Here is a 20,845-nt window from a genome sequence, read left to right on the forward strand (position 1 = left end):
TATATGTGCTTAACTGTAACAATCCCTAGATGTGAGAGCTGAAAAATGCACAAGTGAAAGTAAGTGGACTAAAGTCGTTCACTGTGAGGGTGACAGAGCCCTGGCACAGGCTGCCCAGGGAGGTTGTGGAGTCTCTTTCTCTGGAGACTTTCAAAACCCACCTGGACGCCTTCCTGTGTAACATCATCTAGGTGATCCTGCTCTGGCAGGGGGATTGCACTAGGTGATCTTTTGAGGTCCCTTCCAATCCCTAGCATACTGTGATACTGTGACTTCCTGCTCATTGACATTTTAGACCTTTAGAAGTGTAGTTCTCATATGTTTTAATACTACAGCAGACTTCTACATTAAGTATTCATTTATCTTTGTATTTACTGAATTTTATGTTGCAGTTTTCTATCTTAATCAGTGACTTGAATTCTGTTGTTTTCTTGTACTTACAGCAATTTTTAAACTATAATGATATTTTACGTGGATATGTTTTATGTGTAACTTGAGTCCGTTTGGACATATACTGGTAGCTTTTATGTACCAGTACGTGAGAACACTGCTTTGATGTGTTAGCTTAAGAGAACTTTTTAGAAAATACATGAGATATGGATGGGATCAAGGCAGGCTGCAACTGAAACACTTGCATAGTATTAGGCAAATTCCACAACTCTGGGAACTGCCAGCAAAGTGTCTGGATCTCAGTTGCATAGTTTTGGATAAACTGCCATTAACACCAATAGGCTAGCTGATTGTTGTTTTGGTTTGATTTGTTTTTTCCAGAGGCTTCTCTGGCATTCTAATGTGTAATTTTCTCTATAATCAGTTGGATCTGTGAGGATTTTTTATGCCTCTCTTGGAAATGTGGACTTAATTTCTAATTCTGAAAACACTGTTTAGTTTTTAAATTTGAAGGTGCCTCACTGAAATCAGTTTGTCTGTTTGCTGTTGATTCAATACATGCCGTGGTCTAGAAATGGATCTTTGTTATCTGTTTCTTTTCAGTGCATTATACTTGATGTCACATTATAGAAGTGAAATATTGAGCAGCGTTTCTTTCATTTGATAAAAATAAATGATTCTGTCTTCATTTTATTTTACTCTTGCCTTGTTTATAAAGCATTATTTTTTCATTCTTCAAATCATCCCTGCCTGTCCTTTTCTTCTTTCTAGACAAGGCTGGTTTCAAATACTGCCTTTATCGGGTTTTGTCCAGGCTCTAGTTGCCAAACGATGCCCTCCAGCAGTGTTCATTACTTATCATGGTGTTGCCAGTTCTTCCTGCAGCATGCCCACAGGAGTAATCCTGAACCTTAAATCTTTGGGGTTTTAATGTTTTTCCCTGAAAAAATTTTTGGAATTGTCACTCTTTTGTATTGAATTAGTACCCTATTTGCACTTTCAAATTCTCTCAAAGCTATTTTTAATCTCTTTAATATATAACACATTATTTCTGAATCTATTTTAAACCTCCCACCTCTTGTCAATCATAATGCAGCAAACACATTTATAAACCTAAGCTGATTATTTCTCATTTGAGAGACATTCCTTGGCTGCCTTACTAATCAAGAATACTTTCTTTGGTTGCCCAGATGCATATCATACATCAATAGCTATTTGTTCTGTTAAAATGTTTTGTAATGATTCTATAAACCACTGACTTTTTCAGTGCATATGATTCTAATTAATTACATCCCTTGATTCACCGTGTAATTTCTATTTTTTTAAACATTGTATGCATGTATACCTTGTTTACATTCTCAATGTATTTATGCTATATTATTTTTACAGTTTCCAGCAGTCAATCATCCACAGTCTTTAGAGAGAAGATACTTGGGAATTTTAAGTGGTGTATTGCTTGATCTTATGAAGGTAGGAAAATGTATTTCATTTTCTGTCTGTAATATGTAGTGAAAGATGTGAGTGGCTTTTTGACTTTGCTTACTAATATACATCTTAAAAGTACTTGTGAACTTCCTTTTGAGATATTTTGATATCACCATTTTTTGTAGCAAGGCTTGATATTTCATAGGAATCGGGAAAATACCCCTTGCAAATGCCAAGAAGAGTCTGCTCAGATTTGACCGATTTGATAAACAGCACATAGTCCAAACAAAAGAATCGCCATCATTTGCAGCATTTGCACTGACGTAGAATCGTAGAACAATTCAGGTTGGAAAAGACCCTTGGGATCATCGAGTCCAACCACACTACAAGTTCACCCCTAAACTGTATCACCCAACACCACATCTAAACGACACTTGAACACATCCAGGGATGGCGACTCAACCACCTCCCTAGGCAGTCTGTTCCAGTGTCTGACCACTCTTTCTGTGAAGAATTTCTTCCTAATGTCCAGCCTAAACCTGCCCTGTTGCAACTTGCAACCATTCCCCCTGGTTCTGTCCCTAATTACCTGTGAGAAGAGACCAGCACCAACCTCTCTACAATGTCCTTGCAAGTAACTGTAGAGCATGATGAGATCCCCCCTCAGCCTCCTCTTCGCCAAACTGAACAGACCCAGCTCCCCCAATCGCTCCTCACAAGGTCTGTTCTCCAGGCCCTTCACCAGCTTTGTTGCCCTCCTCTGCACTCGCTCCAACACCTCGATATCTCTCCTATACTGAGACATGCTCAGATTACCTTAGTAATGCTGGAGTATGAGCTTTCAGCTGGTAAGAAATTTAGATAAATCCACAGAGTGTTTACTAATTTGAGTTGTTCGTTTGGTTTTGGGTAAGCATAAGGATACAGATGATTGCTAAAGATAAAATTGACAAACAGTATTTTTTATTTTTGCCTGAGCCCTTAATCTGCTTGCTATCGCTCACCTTTGCACAGCATGTGTCTTAAGTTGTTCTTCAGTCTGATTTTGGAACAAGTGGGCTAGTTACCCATGGCCAAACTAGGGTAATGGTCCTGAGAAAGTTTCTTACAGGGGATCAGTAGAAGCTGGCTCCTCTCAAAACAGCCAAACATTGTAAAGCATTTGTGCCCTGTTCCTGAGTATGTAACACATATAGTTTTCCTTAGTATTCTTCTATAAAAACATCATCATAGTAAGCTGCAGTACAACCCTCCCATTATTTCATCCACAGTAAGCTGAAAAAAAAATCAATGTCAAAGATTAAGTTTAGAATCACAGTGGTACCACCTAAGAATTAAAGGTGATCTGGGACAAAGTGTGAATGTGACTACTCAATTCTAAATGGATTGTGTGGTTCTGAACTCATCTCCATCTGTTGTCTAGGGAGCCAGAGTTTATCTGCTTTGGGGTATCCTTTGGTGTTTACTTGGTTTTTAGCAGTACTGATGTAGCCAGCAGAAATCTACCAAATTTACTCTACTCTTTTCTTTAACACAGCTCGTTCAAGTCACTTTCATTTAATCTCACTGCCTCATGAAGAGAGTCAGCATAGCTTTTGTCTTGATTTCATGGAATTTGCAAAATTAGGTCCCTCAGTCCATATAATTGCTTGTTTTGGTATTATACGTTCTCCTCTATTTTCTAATTCACAGAAACTTTTTTCTAGCATCATAGTTAGCTGTAGCAAACGCTGTGGTAGCATATTGCAGAACGGCAGTTTCAAGATCATTCTTCACACTGTTGTTAGATGTACTAGGGTGGGGTTTATTTTCATTTTATCCTGATTTTTATGTTATATCTCCATGTGTTTTGGGTTCTTTTGGTATAATTTAAAAGTTGCAAAGTTGTGAAGTGAGACACTTGAATTTGGGGGAAACGCAGATTTCCAAATAATTCCATTCCACTTTAAATAATTCTTTTCAACTTTTCTCCCTACAAGGTGAGAATGGTTGGGGATTCTGTAGAGGGGATATTTTCTGTTTGACCTACATTGCTTAATTCAGGATTTGTTAGGGAATTGTTAGAGAATGAGCAGAAGCTTACAAGAAGAGAACAGAAGAGACTTGTGGTTAAGTTGCATGCTGGAAATGCTGCACATACTTTGCTTATGGCTGTCTTCAAACACCGGACAGTCTGACACACTTCCGCGCTTGGTGTGTTCCTCGTTACCTGCATTCCCAGCAACCTCGGATCTGATTACTAGATTACTGACTAAGCCATACTTCAATTTATTCCAGCTAAAGTAGTGAGTTACTGATATATGTCTCTTTAGAGAGCATTTCTGGACTGGATTAATGAAGAGGCACTTGTTTGGCCCTGGTGCTATGTTGCTTCTCTCTTCCCCTCTCTTTCACGAACCATGCTGTTTTAAAGGCATGCATTTGGGAGTTGGGAGCTGGTTTTGCATGTGATGACTTGGGCAAACAAGTTGTTAAGTATTTCCATTTTTTTTGTAACATTGATCCTTCAGTTGTCTCCCCCATTCAGCAGCAGACTGCATTTTCTCTGAGCTTCCATTTACTATTAGAATCCTTGTAGAACGCCTTCTTTTTAGCCTTGATGTTCTTCTCTTGCCTTAGCTCCAGCTGGCTTTCAAAATGGTCTATCCTTTTTGCTAATGCAGTGCTTTTATGGTCCTGCTTTGTATCCTGTCTTTGACTCTACTTCTTATATGCTCCTGCTTTGCATTTTCGTTCATTAAGAAACTTCGTTTAGCCAACCTGACCTTATGCAAAATTTTGTTGTCTTCTGTGCAGTAAGATGCTTTGTTCCTGAACTCTCAACAAATTTTCTTTAAAAATCAAGTGGCTCTCCCGGACACCTCTCCTCTGATGGCAGTTTTACAGGAGATTCTGCCCAGTAATTCTTTATAGAAGCTCAAGTTTACTCTCCTGAAGTCCTGGGTCCCATTCCCAGTGCTTATCTTCCCACCCTTTCTTTGAATTCTAACTGTAATCATCTCATGGCTGCTACAGATGATTAGATTTGTCACTACTGTTGGTGAGCAGCAGGTCAAATAGAGTGATGTCCTGCCCTTGGCTGATTTGCTTCTCCAAATTGCCACCTACATAGTTTAGAAATATCCTGGATGACATACACAGGCTAGATGTTTGGATAGTTGAAGTCTGCCATGAGGATGAGGACCTGTGATTGAGGAGACGTTTGTTGTAGACAGTTGTCCTCTTGATCTTCTTAATGCTTTTCAGTGCATGGTTCTTAGCAAACCCCTACCATAACATCAAAAATGTTACTTTCTATTCCAATCCTGATCCAGAGACATATATGCCTTCTGGCTGGCATTTGATACCATCCAGGAACTCAATTACATGAGGTGCCACTCTTCACCTTCCCCATGTCCTTCCTTCTGCACCCAGTCTATGCCCATCAGTGACCATGCCTCAGACACAAGCCCTGTCCCACTACTTCTCTGTGATTCCAGGCAGCTTTGCAGCCTTGCAGTTCCCTAGGGACTTCCAGTTCTCCTAGTCTGTGGCCCAGGCTCTGCAAGTTAGTGTACAGGCACTTGAAGGAAGCCTTTGGACATCTCTTCTGAGGAGAAATGGAGAAACTACATATGGCATTCTCGTGTTTGGCCATACTAACCACTGTGGTGATGAGCACTGGAAAAAAAGGGGAAAAGAAAAAGTTAATCATTCAGTACACAGTTTGTCACTTGAAAAAGGAAGATTCGACATACTGTGACCAAACCACATGAGTATGTAGTTTGTGGAGAAAAAAACAGATTGTAGTCAAGTGGCTGAATACTATGTTCATGCATATACAGATATGCATTGTGTATATATGCATATGTAGAGTTGTTCACTATTTAACTTATATAACACTTTAAAAATAGCTATTCCTTTTACTCAGTAGCCATTTGAAGCTTTATCTTTGCTGACAGTCATGCACGCTCAAATATTCGAAGTTAACTTTTGTGTTTCCGCACTCTTGCAAGAAACCTTTCAAACTTAACAAAACACCTAACCTGCTGGTTTTCAATTTTGTGATTAAATATTTTCTACATGTCAGAAAGTGTCTTTGATTAGAATCACAGTAAATTTAATAGAATTACAAGGCAAATGTTATTCTGAGAGTGCTGTAAGCAGTTTAAGTGATTCTTTAAAAATATGTTTGGCCTTGAACCCTAAAAGTAAAAAAAAGACCTCTTGTATTTCTACATCTTTAAAAATGGTAACTTAAAAAGAAAGTTTTTGTTTGCATAAAAGCATTTCCATATGCTTGTTCTGTTTGTTTATAAAGCCTGTTTTATTGTAGCATTTTATTATTGGTTAGGTTAATATTTTTCATTCTAAACAACGTTGTTGTAAAGTGTCTCCTGAAAAATATGTTTAAAATGCATATGCTTTCAACATGTATAGATACATACATAAGGCATATTTTGAAAAAAATAGGTATTTTTGTATTTTAAACTTATTTAAACCCACGTATATAACTATATATGTATGTATATGTATTCATTATATACATATAGCACATATATATGTTTCATAATAAGCAAGGCCGAAGCCTTCCATCTCTTAAGTAGAACGTAGGTTTTGTGTTTATTTTGTATTGTATATAGTTTAATGCAACATGAAAGTATTCTAGCAGTTACATCTAGTCACAGGAACTCTGAAGGTTAAAAAACTATCTCAAGAACGTTCTTTATTTTGTTACATTTTTTGCTGATGCAAATATGTTTACTAACATCTAAACTTTGGGATTTGTTTTCCAAAGAACTTACTGAAGTTAGATCCAGCAGATAGATATTTGACAGAGCAATGTCTGAACCATCCTTCGTTTCAAACCCAAAGACTCTTGGATCGCTGTGGAAGCTCACCTTCGCGGTCAGCTAAGAGAAAACCCTACCATGTAGACAGCAACACTTTATCTAACAGGTAAACGTAGTCACGTCACCATCACCACTGACATTTGCTCTGCCAATGTGAGTGAGTTGCTATCGTGCTTACATACAACATCATCTATGAGAAAAGCAAATTAGTCATTTGATAGCTTAGGCACATCGAGACATATATATTGTTCCATGTTGACTGACTTAATGAAGGAAGAGGACACAGTTTTACTGTATCATAGCTATTCAAGGTGAAATTCTTGCTAGCTTTCTGCATCAGGCTGAATGCTTCTTCTAAAAAAACAAAGAAAATGTTAAAGCCATTTCTGCATACGGTGAAGGAAAAATAAGTTGGCTTACCCACCTTAAAAAAATGTTAGCCTTTTCCTTGAACAACGATATGAGTTTTGTGGTTTGAAGGACCCCTGAGATTCTAAAGGAATGCTCTTTTCTTTGGACTGCTACTATTAGTTTACATGTCCAAATCTATCCAAAGTTTTGGTATTTGCAAGCTCAAAATTCACACAGATTTTTACCATCTAAATATCCTGAAAATTGTCCTGAAAATATGTGCATTGTTCATGCTCAAAATTGGGGTTGAACAGTCTAGTCCAGTTGAACTTAAAGTAGGGTATATTTGCTCAGTGACTGCCTTGTTAGAACCATGTAGCTTGAGAGAAGCCACGTGATCCTAATACAACAACAAGCCAGGTTTACTGGAAGATAAAATACTTCAATACAAAAAGCCTCATGGTATTCTTCTGACAAAAGATTTCCTAAAGGTTGCCCTCTCAAGTATGCATAGTGGGTAGTGGCTTTTGATCCTAGCCGTGTTTTTCTTTAGCTCTTCCTGTGAGATTCAAAAAATTACTCCTCATTTTAAGATTTGGGATGATAATATTTACAGTCTATACTTTTTCAGAAATAGACACCTCAACATTTTAGCTGCCCTTATAGTCATTTAGGATAGAAGTTAGAGATGTGGCATCAGAAAGAAAAACCTAAATCCATTGGAAACTTCTTGTCTAAAAGACTTGCCTAGCTGCATGATTTAAAATTACTAGGTTCCTTATATCTTTAAATTTTTTGTAAAAATGCACTCCCTTTTAGCTAAAAAATATTTTAAACTGGCACTGAAATTGCTAAATTTCTAGAAATGCTAATAGGGTTCATAATTAGATCACTGAAAGTGGGTAATGCAAAAATCCTAGCCATAAAAATGGCTAGCATCATCCAATTATATTTATCAATAAAATCAACAAAGGTACAGACTCATTACAGAAATAACCAAATAGCTCTGCACCAAGTCAGTTTGGCTGCAGGGCATTTTGGGTGCAGCTCTGGGAATAAGTTAATGTGCCAAGAACTGGGATAGTGCGAAGTTCCACAGAAGATGGGGTTCCTGTGGTAGCCCTGGTTTTGGGGTTGGTGTGTTACAGGGCATACTTTGCTGCACTGAGCTCAGGCTCACTCCGTCTGAATGTCTTTAGCAGCCCAATAAACACTTCTCCCCCTCCTCCCCCTGCCCTTCCCCCTCCAAATCAGACATACATTAGATGGCCTGGAGCATTGACTATGCTGTGGTTTTTAGACACTGCCGCTATACTTTATTGTTGTACCTTCACTTTGATATGCTAGGTATATTTAAGATCTTTTTCAATGGATATACAGCTAATTTTCCAAATGTGCTTACATTTTTGATGTGCACGTGTGTTACACACATGCATAAATGTGTAAATGTATGTTGGAATTTCTATGATTGGATTTTATATCTTTGTTGGTTTTGTCAGCAAAATCCATTAACCAGAGCTGAGTTTGTCCATCAGGATATAGCCAGAAAGAAACAACAATGTACTAACACTTGGAAATCTGTTATTTTAGTGAAGCTTTTGATGCCTAGCTGGCAATATTTGATCTTACTGCAGTTAAATTTTATGTTTTTAAGTGGCAACGCCTTTCTGAGTTGAGTGTACTTTTGTTGAAGTTATTAATACATGAATATGTAATCTGGTATATTAATGCTTCTTTATGCATTTTAATGTAGAAATCAAGCCAGCAAAAGTTCTGCTTTGCAGTCACATCACAGATCAAACAGCAAGGATATGCAGACACTAGGGGTTGGCGGGCCAAGAGAAGAGGGTCTTCCAGCAAATGAAAGTTTTTTAAATGGAAACCTACCTGGACCTGCACATAGTCCAATGCATGCAAAAAAATCGAGCAACACACCTGGATCTGGCAACAAGGATCTAGCCAATAATAACATGCCACATCTTCTCAGCCCAAAGGAAACAAAGGCGAAAACAGAATTTGATTTTAATGTGGACCCAAAAAGTTCCGAAAGTTCGGGCACAAAGTACCTGAAGTCTAACACCAGATCTCAGCAGAACCGGCACTCGTTTATAGAAACTTCTCAAAGCAAAACCGGGACACTGCAACCTGGCGATAAGCACAGTCGCCACAGCTACATTGATACCATCCCACAGTCCTCTAAGAGTCCTTCGTATCGCACAAAGTCAAAGAGCCACGGTGTTCTGACAGACTCAAAATCCGTGGGCAACCTTTCTGAGGCCAGAGCCCAAGCTGCAGAACCAAACAGCGGCAGGTATTTTCCATCCAGCTGTATGGACTTGAACTCTCCTACCAGTCCAACTGCACCCCGACATGGCGACAACAGAACTTTGCTCAGTCCGTCTGGGAGGAATAACCGCAGCGAGGGTACCCTGGAGACCCGAAGACCATCGACAAGACACTCCAAAACAATGGAGGAGTTAAAACTGCCAGATCACATGGATGGAAGCCATTCCCACTCTCTCTCTGCTCCACATGAATCTTTTTCCTATGGTCTAGGTTATACCAGTCCTTTTTCTTCTCAGCAGCGCCCTCATAGACACTCGATGTATGTGAGCCGGGACAGAGTGAGGTCAAAGGGCTCAGAGGGTGGCTTAAGCATAGGGCAAGGGATGGCAGCCAGAGCAAACAGCCTGCAACTGTTATCTCCACAGGTGCAGCATAAGTCACTCACAAGATCTGTTGGCTCGTCACGAGAAGACTGTACGGACGATACTAATAGGGTTAGTTCCAAATGTTGCCTATTACGGAAGGCTTACCTTCCTCTCTTTACTTCTTATGGGGATGGTGTCCTGCTTTCTCTCTTCTGTTTGTTTGTTTGCCGTTATTTGTCTCGTGAGGCAACAAGGGTTGTTTGGGGTTTTTTTTCAGAAGGGCTAAATATTTCAAGTGCAAAATGAGAGGCTATTTTTAAAAATGGACTATGAATACCAATCTCTAAAAAATACTGAAATGTGAGAGTAGAAGAATTTGTCTCTGCAGTTAAAATTTCATTAGTAGTTCCTAGTCTTTGGCTACGTTGTCTGGTGTCATTTTTGTCATGTTGGTTTGCTTATTTAACCTTCTCATTTGTATCTTTATTTAGCTTTTCTTGTATGTGTTTCCGTTATGAATGCTAATGGTAATTACTGAAGTGAGCTTGCTTATAGCAGGACATTATTGGTGAAATGCCAGAATTTGCTCAAGGAATATCAAAACTTGCAATATGTCTTGATTAGCACAATAAATAACCAGGGTAGTCTAGAGATTTTATGCTGGAGTAGCAACTGATAAATAGACCCCTTACAGTGAATACTGTCACGAGATGCCACGTTGTGTTTTACTACAAGCGTTATTTAACGAGTAGAGGAAGGGCTAGATCTGGTACGGATTTACATTCCTTACATAACACTTCTGAATTATCTGATGTTTTACACATCAGGTGTGTAGAGATGACTGCATTTGTCCCGAGATCTTTAAATTACTATCCTATTGGTCCAAACTGGAGCAAAGTGGCACAGAGGGAAGTACAAAAATGAGTGTTTGTTTCTCTGTATGTACATCTGTGATAAAATAGCTTTTGAGGAGAGTACATCTAGGTCTGATTTGTGGACAGATTGAGAGAAGTCAAAGAGCTGGAAATGGTATTTAAGGCCTAAAAATTGTGCTTTACTGTGGGAAACTAAAAAACTCTACCTACTCTAGTTTATATAAGAAATATATGTAGCTGATTTGATAGTGATTTACAAGTACCATAAAAAAGAGTTTTCGGCTAGTGGTTGCTTCTTCAGTCCAGTATGAAAAAAAAGAGGTATATGTTTTTCATTCTTAACACATCTCCTTCATTCAGGATTATGTGAATTCACACAGGAGAAAAGACCTCATCAGAATAGAAATACAACTTAATACCAAAAAAAAAAAAGCAGCTACTTAGACGGGATTACAGCAACTCCATTTCAAAACTGAGAGTTTTTTTCCTTTATGTAGTAATTTTCCTCTCTGATTTCAGTCATGTTAAATGTTCCTCACTCTGCAGGATGTTACTGTAAAAGGCAATAACACCAGCATTTGAATTTTTCATTTTAAAAGCTCATGCTACCTGGTATTCTTCTGTGCATTAGGATCTTCATCTGCATTAGGTAGCAGATATTAATTTGATAAGTAATTTTAATTTCTTTCATGTTATGTAGAGGCAAATTGTTTTTATCAGATCATTCTTCGTCTTTTGGCAATTGATCCAACAATTCTTTGTTTTAATTAGAAACAAATAATGTATATCTTAGTGGTTTTGGTTTATTTGTGTTTACTTTGGAATGCTTAATCATTTGGGAAGAACTTGCCTTTATTTCTTATGCTCAGTGCTTTTAAACTTAAGCATTCAGTTAATGTTTTTAAATCTGTATTTTAACACTCAGAAGTCTGAAAAGAAAAATACTCTTCTGAAATGGATGGCAAGTCTGTAAATGCTTTTTGTTTATACAATTTTCAGTAACAAATCAGAATTAAATTGTCAGTCTTATGCCTCATAAAGGCATTTTCATAAAGAGGTCATTCTTTGGCACCTTCCTATCCTGTTTTTTTTCCTTTTTTTTTTCTACATTCTGCATTAGAAATCGGAAAATATTGCTTCCCTCAGGATTACTGAGCTAAAAGCAGCAAAAAAAGGAATAACAAAAATGTTATGTTAGTTTCTTTATTGTTTCCCTCTTTGTTTTTTGTTGTGTTTTTTTTTTATAATCAGTTGTACTGGTTTTCTCTCTCTGCTCATAGCTTGTGAAGTTTCTTCACTTCCATGTTTCTAGTTTCTCATTGATTTTCTCTTTGGCTCTACCACGTGTTTTTAAAGAAAAACATTCATTGCTTGCGAGGCTTTAAATGTTACTTTTTTTCAAAAGAGAAATAAGAAAAAACTTACATTCAGTATTATTTTGGGGGCTTTTCACGTCTCAGTACAACACTTTTGTTTTAAGGTTTCTTTTTAATTTTAAATTAAATGTACACAAAAGGGTGCAAGCAGAAGAAAACCAAGTACAAGTTGCTATTAGTGTCTCATGTTTGTAAGTTAACTGCTGGGAAAAAAAAGAAATATCTTACACAAGTAGTAATTTAATCAAATACTTCAGCCTTTTGTAAATTTTAGAAGAATCAAACTGATTTCAAGCATTGTTCTAGCTGGACTTCCCATTTTGGCACAATTTCAAGGTGTGTTTTTTATCTGTGATAGTGAGGCCAGATCTTCATTAATAAAAGGCAAAATAGATTTTGCCAGTCACCCTAATAATGCATTGAAATCACAGTTCTTAATTCTGGTTGTTTTTTCTGCAGTTTTGTATTTTTAACCTTTGTCCTTCTTGGACATTCTAGATTTAAATTTATATAGGGATTTCAGTACAGTTTCCCATGGATTCTTGTAGAGAGCTTTGAATTTTATCCACTCAGTCCATATGTGGGAAAAATTACAGCATCTGGCTTATTTAAGAGTGAGGTTAAGTCATTTTTGGTGACAAATTAGATGCATGTGGGCTTATTTATGCTTTTGCTTGAAGTACTCCCAGAAAGTACCGTATTCGGGAAAGTAGAGTAAATTAGAGGTTATGGTACTCTTTTTGCTATCCTGTCTGACTTAACTATTTAGCTTACAGATTTCTTACTTCAGGGACTACCTCTTATTTTGCATAGAGTAGATTTTGGGCCTGTTGGCACCTCTAGATACTACTGTACAACAGCTGATAAGAGGTAGTGCTTTGGTGTTGCAAATTATCACAAATTACATGCATAATGTGTTTGCTTTTTAAAGTTTGCCAGTGGCAGAGTAACTAGATTCCATGAGAAGGCCTTAATTTAACAAGGCCTCCAGTAAAAGATTCCTCCAAAGATTTTAAAAATGCATTTCATTCCCAGCAAAAATACAAGGGTCTGAATCACGCTAAAGTCTGTGAAATTACAACTAAGAGGCAAAGTTTTGTGAATATTTTGTCATTGTGGAAAAAAACAAGCAAGTAGCTAAGCCAAGTAATTATTGATTACATAGTCCGCAATTTGATATTGACAGTTATTAGCAACATGAAAGGAAAAATGTGTGTTGTGGAGTTTGAGGCTTCTTGCTTGTGTATATTGGTTAAAAACTGTGAGTCAGTTTATAATCTTTCATTTTAATTAGTTGATTGGTCTTTTGTTTAGGGTGGAGCATATCATGATCCACACACAGAAGATGGAGCATCTACTAAAGAAAATAGAATTCTGTATAATGACCCTGTTCCAAGAAGAGTTGGCAGCTTTTACAGAGGTAATTTTATGGTAGATCTTTGAAAATTATACAAGAATTTTAATATGGAATATAAATTAAATAGCAGCAATGGATACAGAGAACTAACAGGAAGAACTGGAAAAGTATGTTGGAAAAAGAATCGTTACCCCACTTTCAGAGACTGAGTTGACCTGATAGGTTGTAGGCATTAACTATATTAATATCATATTATTTATTTGCTAATGACAACTCCTGAAGCTGGTGATTAACCTGGTGAGGGAACTGGAGAACAGTCTTATGAGGAATGGCTGAGGGAACTGGGATTGTTTAGCCTGGAGAAGAGGAGCACGAGCGGAGACCTTGTTGCTCTCTACAGCTACCTGAGAGGAGCTTGTAGCGAGGTGGGGGTTAGTCTCTTCTCCCAAGTAACAAGCAATAGGACAAGAGAAAATGGCCTCAAGTAGCAACAGGGGACGTTTAGGTTGGATATTAGGAAAAATTTCTTTACTGAAAGAGTGGTGAGGCATTGGAACAGGCTGCCCAGGGAAGTGGTGGAGTCACCATCCCTGGAGGTGTTCAAAGAACGTGTAGATGTGGCACTTCTGGATGTGGTTTAGTGCTCATGGTAGTGTTGGATTGGCAGTTGGACTTGATGATCTTAGAGGTCAGTTGCAACCTTAAAGATTCTATGATTCACTTTGAAAACTATATCCAGTGTAGTACCTTGTAAAGCAGAAGACAATTTATCAGAAGTTGAACAAAATAAATTAATATTACCAGAGCAAGCAGTTAATTACTGTTTTTAATTTCTGGCTTAAATTCTTATTAACAATATATCTAAACACCTTTGTACTTTTAACACATTAACATACATCAGTAAGATCTATTTTAGATACCTTGGTGCGTGGAACTGTAATGCTAGCTTTTCACTGCTCAAAACCTATATTCATTTATTTTATTCAGACTCGCTAAGGATCCAAGTCTCCTACAAGCAAAAGCACATTTATATAATTCCAGTCCAGAATAAATAATAAAACAAGACTGTGTATGTGCACGTATATGTATGTGTGTGTATATATATATATATATATATATATGCTGGCACGTGTGTGTATATATGTATATACACACAAATAGATATTTTTCTATTACGATATGCAGAAGATGGTGATTTCTGAGCAGCTGCCTCATGGCTAAGCCTGGGTAATCCTTTTGAAAAAGACAAAGATGATAAGAAGCTAATTACTGTCCTGCAAGTGTTAGGAGTCTTGCAGAGCTCCTCTTAACCTTAAGAAGTCCCAATCAGCTAAAACTCAATTATGAGTCAGCTAATAACCTTAAGTAGAGTCACAAAGCTCCCTCCGATCCTCTTCAGGTTGATCAGTTGACTGATGACCTGGTTTAGGCAAGTTAAAATCTGCCAATCCCTGGAAGTGTCCCATTGCAGTATTAAAACCTCTAAGCAATATTAAAGCTTGTACTGTTTTGAGCGATGCTTTTGAGTGTAAAGTTTTTTATTGTGTGCAACAGAATTCTTAAGAATCCTCAATTCTGAATTGCATTTATTAATCCTTAAAACACTCCTAAAATTGGACATGGATTATCGTCATTTTTTTATACATAGTGAAACAGAAGCTCCAAGGAGGAATGACTTTCTGTAAGTCATGTGCTAAAGAAACTGAGATTTATTCAATCCCTTCTTATAAAACAGAGGTTTCTTTCTCTTTAACTATATCTATGAAACAAATCTATTTTAGACTTAATTATTGCTTTGAGAAAATGATACTATATTTAAATAATACATTTATAGAAGTATATGCAAAAACTATTGGAAGAAAAAGTTACTATGAAAAAAGTAAATTCATATTTATGCAGTTCTTAACTTTCGTATTAAGACAGTACTTATTAGCATGTACTTTTGTACTACAGCTTGAACAAAAGATTAGTTTTAATTTTGATAGATTGTATAATGTGATGCTGCAGTAATGCTGCATCTACTATCTGATCAATTTTTAATCCAGTGCAGGTTTTTCCGGTGATATTCATAATTCTAATGAATTTGCATTCTAGGTACATGTATAACCTATTTTCAAAGCCACAGTATATTGTTTTATTAAAATATTTAAGATCTGATTTTGATCCTTTTCTAGTTATATTAAAATCCAAAGTATTTTTTTCAGGGCAAATACAACTTTTTTAAAGGTCTAATTGAAAACAAAGTGTAAACTGCAGTATTTTGTGTGTTTAAGAACAACAGTCCAAACCGTTACTCTGTTTCCTTTTTCTAAATATCAAACGCACTTGTGGCTCCCTACAGATAGGAATGTTCGCAAATCTAATAACACCTTAGCCAAGTTCTGATGATGGTCCCATTTTACAGCTAATACTGCCTTGCAAGTATTACAGAACAACAGCTTTTCAAAGAATAAAAAAGTATGCTTTTTTTCACTTGTACAGAAAGTACAAGCGTGTTGTTTTCTGTTTCTCTGTTCAGTTCCATCTCCGCGTCCAGACAGTACGTACATAGAAAACAACGTGTCAAACAGAGCCTCAGCAGACAGCGGCACGGTGGCAAACCACTCAAAGAGACAGACCACCTTTGATACTTGGTGAGTTGTTATTTACACAGATGTGTAGAGAATGGCAGGAAAAAAAAAAAAAAAAGATATTTTTAACAGGAGGGGGGAAAAACACCGGGTTTTTATCAAAATTTGCAATTGTCTGTAGGTGCTTGATTGCTTCCTCTGACTATACTGATGTACCATTGCATGTTTTCTGTCCCCTTTTGAGCAACAAGAAATATTCACTACACCATTGCACTGGATGCATTAAAGTTTATATACTTTTATCCAGTCTTTCCTGATTTTTTCCCACTATTAATCTTCAGTTAAAGATAATACAAAGTGCTTGTGTGCGTATAGTGTGGATATCAAGGCCATAGCTTTATCTGTGGATTCCAGAAGCATGAATTGCCAGACAAACAAAAAAAAATCAAAATGCATGTTTCCATATATAAAATAGGATTGTATTAATGAAGAATATATTCACCCTACAATGGGGACTGCTGCTCTTTTTGCTGATGCACCACAGAAGGAAATGAGTATGTTCTATGGGAGAATGGACTAAGCAACATCTTAATGGCGTGTATTGATTTTAAAAGATTTAAAAGCATCACATGGCTCCATTATATAACATAGAATAAGTAGCCAGAATTATGTTAATAGAATGACAGCTTGTGTGTAGCTTTGCAGGACTTAAAGGGAAATACCTTAATTTTGTTGCTCTGAGAGCTGTTCAGCTCTAAAACACTCTTAACCTTCTACTTTGTTCAGTCACAATAAAGCACACTGAATAAAAATAAGCAAATGGAGCTTCAAAGGATTGGTGGGAGGAACGGACTGTATGCGTTCGCATGGTTCAACTATGCTTCATACCACTATCTGAAACACTGCTCACTGAAAGTGTGATAAAATCATTCTATCTAAAGAACTGTTTCAGTGGCTTCTTGACTTAATGTGATTTCACTTGAATAACCTCTGGATTACCTGCTTAAAAAACGAAAGGGTTGGGGAGGAGGGTGGGAAGGGGAAAAAATGGTATTTCAGCTTGTATTCAGGTTATATACCCATGTCAGTAACAGATGTTTACTCCAGAACCCTTGTCACCTGCTCTGATTCACTAGAGTCTGCTTCCTGTCCTTCAGTAGCTCCACCTACATCCACTTTGTGGAAGTTAGCTGAGGAACCTGGTCTTTTATGTAAAAAGGTGGCACTTATGTTGTGATTTATGTGGCTAAAGAAGGTATTTATTCCTGCTATTGAACCCGTTTACATGTTTTATTCTCCTTCGTATCTGAATCTTTTTATCTTGCATATAACATAAGCTGACTGAAAAATTGTTTTGCTTTATATATCGTTCAGCAGTGTATTACCTTTTATTATGTGGTCATTGCGAAGAAACATGTCATGTTATTTTAACTCTGAACTGAAATAATAACATATGTTATTAGAGCTGGTTGGGAAGTTTTTGACCAAGTATTTTTTTTGCTTACAATGCCACATTATTGAAAGCAAAACTTTTCAAAGGAATAGACTGATATCCACTAACCTTTTATTGGGAAGATTATTCAGCTCCAGGATGGAAGTGCCCATCAAAACCAGAGATACACTCAAACTAACAAATATTCTGGGGTCAGCATTATTTTTTGGAATGTGAGGAACTCAAGCGCAGGGCTTTTTTTCTTCATTATTTACACCAGAGGCTTGAACCAAGATCTTAGATCTAACAAGTGAATGCCCTGAACCAGAAGTTAGAGGTTACTCTGGAGCATGTTCTCTGTTTCCCTCAATGTATTCTCTTGAAGCTGTTTTGTCTTGTTGAAATAGTGAAATGACCACAGAGATGCTGAATATGGCCTAGTGTATAAGGCCCTTCATTAACTTTGAGAGAGTTAGATTTAAACTCTTGCTCCAATTAACGTACTCAAATATTTTCACAAAGTGGAACAGCTCCTTTGAGAGAAGAACTCACAGAAGAATAAGCATTTCTTCTTCCGAAATGGGAGGAATGGCAGTGCCGGCAATACCAAGTTCCTGCTATTTTGGCATGCATTTCTCTTGCTCTTTGCTTTTCCTACTCCCTATTTTCCTGAAGTGTTTCCTGCCCAGCTCTACCTGTTAACTCTGTGCAAGTTGTCCTGGCAATGGTCTAATGTTGTTGCAAAATTGTTCTGTGCCATAAATGCAGCTTAATCAAATTCCTGAGTGATGTAGAGTCTGTGTTCCTCTACTGGATTTTCTGTACAGAAGTTATGTAAACGCTTACGAAAATGTGAAAAGCTCTAATGGAATGTGATTCTGCTTACATCAATTTTATGATGAAGTAAATATTTGATGTTTGACTGACACGTAACTGGTACATGACAATTCATCTTGAATTATAAGTGACATGTATTCCAGCTGGACTTGCCGCTACTGTAAAATATTGCTTCTCTCATACTATTGCTCTGTGTTGCCTTTCTTCTGTCAAAGATTTTTGTGGATGTTTGCTAGACTGAATTGTCACGGATGTTCCCTTGTCTTTGTGTGCATTTCTTCACTCCGTCCCCACTGTCCTGCCTCTTTATAATAAAGATGTTATAAACTCAACTTTTGTCATCAGGTCTTACTCTTGAATTACTAGATAATTTCTTAACTTCAAACACCTTGATTTGAAAACAAGGCAAATTTTCAGTCCTTCTAGACAATCTTTCCTCTGCCAGAGTTTAATTTCCTGTAAATGACATTGAACTTGCTCTTTTTTGATACAAGAATAGATGTTTTATTCTCTTTCACTTGTCCAAGCTTTGACTTGAGCTGGGCAAAATGAGTAGATATAGGCAAAATATTTAACCTTGTTCTGCCAGTGTGCCAGAATGTTGGCCTGAGGTATCTTTATTGTTGTTACAGTTCTAAATACCTCTTTGGTATAAACTCCACCATGCAGTACTTTATCTTGCATCGTATTGGAAGTGTTTGCATTGATTACTTACAAGATGTTTGGAGGCTTCTGGAAAGCTTTGTTATTTAGACCCTTTATGTCCATATAAATATATTCCTTCTATGACAAACAGCTTGTCATACCTTCCTGCAAAAATAATATAAAAGGGGAAATATATATATAATATTATTCTTTTTATATGCATGTAATATGTGTAAACACACACAACCTCTCTCTGTCATTCAAGAAGAGCACAAGAAAAAGAACATACTATTCTTAGGAGTGTTAAAGACTTACAGTTCTATAATTTTCATGACTCCAAAACAATACATTAATTTGTAAACATGATGCAACTGGCCATAAAATCGCCATTTCAGTATCAATGTAACAATGTAGTTGCACTTAATGTTCCTGAAGCTAGAAGGTTACCAGTATCCGAGTGAGCTCGTTTAAAGCTTGTTCAGCTGTGTCTGCAGTACAACCTTTGCTGCATTGTAAATAATTTCCAGTTCATTTACAGAATTCTCAAATCTGTAAAAAATATCAGGCAATTTCAAATTTGTAACTTGCAAGTTTAAAAATCACCTCTGTATGCTACTGGTTGAGGCTTTAGGAGTCTGCTCTGCATGGCTTGAAGATGTTCACCTTCCTAATCGGGTAGCTTTCCCCCTGGCATTTCCTACATGAGAGTCTTGCGTATGCACTGCCATCCAATACGCTGGTTTTATTCATCAGTTTGGCAACGCCTGAGCCTCCCTACCAGTCTCTTCTAGTAACCAGTGCCTCTTCTGTGACCCTTCCCTCAACATCAGCGTTTTTGTTTTGTACTAAAAATCAGATGATGCAGTCTGCTGTTATTTGCAAGGAAGCTTTCCAGAATTTGTAATCAACAATATTCTGACCCAAAAATAAGCCGGCAAATTATTTACACTTTATAAATACACAAAACCAGCCACTTCCAAATTTTTATGGTTCCTAATGCTGAATGGTATCAGGGAAGGGAGGAAGGTGTAAAATGTGTGTGTATATATACATTTATATATGTACTTTTTTTTAGTGATGCCAAAACCTCAGGTGATCTAGTGGCTTTATTGGCCTCTGGGTAACATTCTGTATGTAGAATAGTAGATCTGGAGTTTATTCCAGTTAATAAATCCTCCTTTTGCACATGAAAAACAAATATATAAAATTGCAGCTTCAAGCAAAGTTCAGATTTGATCTCTGATTTTTAAGCTTTCACTGTCAGGCTTTTAGACCAAGTAGTTTTACTATGGGTTTCAGCTTGTGGAACTGAGATTCCTACCTTGAGTTAAACCATCTATTTGAGGTGCTTCATTATTTTCTGACATTTTCTTGCCTTCATTTGTGGTAACTCCATAACTGCCACAGGTTTCACTTGAAGTAAACCAAAAGCTAACTTGGAGAATTAGTGTTTGTCCATTTGTCTTCCAAAGAAAACTTCAGACATTTAAGTAACGCCTCCATTAGACCAAAATCTTACTCGTGTAATTGTGAGCAGTTCAGTAAAGGGAGTAGGACAGTGGCAGTTAAAGAGGATTTCCAAGCCAGGCTGCCTGCTGAGATGAAAATCACTGAAGAACAACTGAAACAATCATGAGGAATGTCCCATCCCCCGCAAACAAGCTGTCTGCAATACACATCTGTCTATGGCAGCATGAATGCAGCATGCTTCCTCTTTATTCTTTTTAAGTAATATTAAAGCACCTCAGCTTGCTTTCCCCATGCATGTTTGCTGCAACACCTCGTTGTACCTCCATGAAGCTGGATACCTTTCCTGCCAGGGCAACAAATGCTAGTCATAATCGCAGAGTTTCTGTTTGTACCTGAGACTTTCCAAGGTGTCTCAGACCAGAATAATCAATGTGATACACATTATATGTCCTAATCACTCGAAAGTCACACTGAAGATAAAATAACAAAGAACAGTATGTTTTGCCTTTGGTTTCTGCTTGAGAGTGAGCTCTTGGAGTGGGAGTTCTCCTCTAGGGCTAGTCTTACTTGCTAGTAAAGGAAGCGCTCTGTAACAGAATCTGGTGTGTTTGCTTTCAAGAGCTGAAGCTTTATG

The 20,845-nt window shown here is 37.2% G+C and overlaps 1 protein-coding gene across 1 annotated transcript in view; it reads left to right on the forward strand.

Annotated features, from left to right (window-relative positions):
• Positions 1-20,845, forward strand: part of CDKL5 (cyclin-dependent kinase-like 5) — a gene marked incomplete at both ends in the record, with an annotated part of 50,173 nt that overhangs the window by 21,035 nt on the left and 8,293 nt on the right. The window contains 5 exons of the mRNA XM_009865710.1: positions 1,780-1,860; positions 6,593-6,753; positions 8,752-9,778; positions 13,215-13,320; positions 15,776-15,890. Coding sequence (XP_009864012.1) covers positions 1,780-1,860; positions 6,593-6,753; positions 8,752-9,778; positions 13,215-13,320; positions 15,776-15,890 — 1,490 coding nt within the window. The remainder of the gene's footprint in view (positions 1-1,779; positions 1,861-6,592; positions 6,754-8,751; positions 9,779-13,214; positions 13,321-15,775; positions 15,891-20,845) is intronic.

Source organism: Apaloderma vittatum, unplaced genomic scaffold (assembly GCF_000703405.1).
Source record: "Apaloderma vittatum isolate BGI_N311 unplaced genomic scaffold, ASM70340v1 scaffold7290, whole genome shotgun sequence".
NCBI classification, from domain to species: Eukaryota; Metazoa; Chordata; class Aves; order Trogoniformes; family Trogonidae; genus Apaloderma; species Apaloderma vittatum.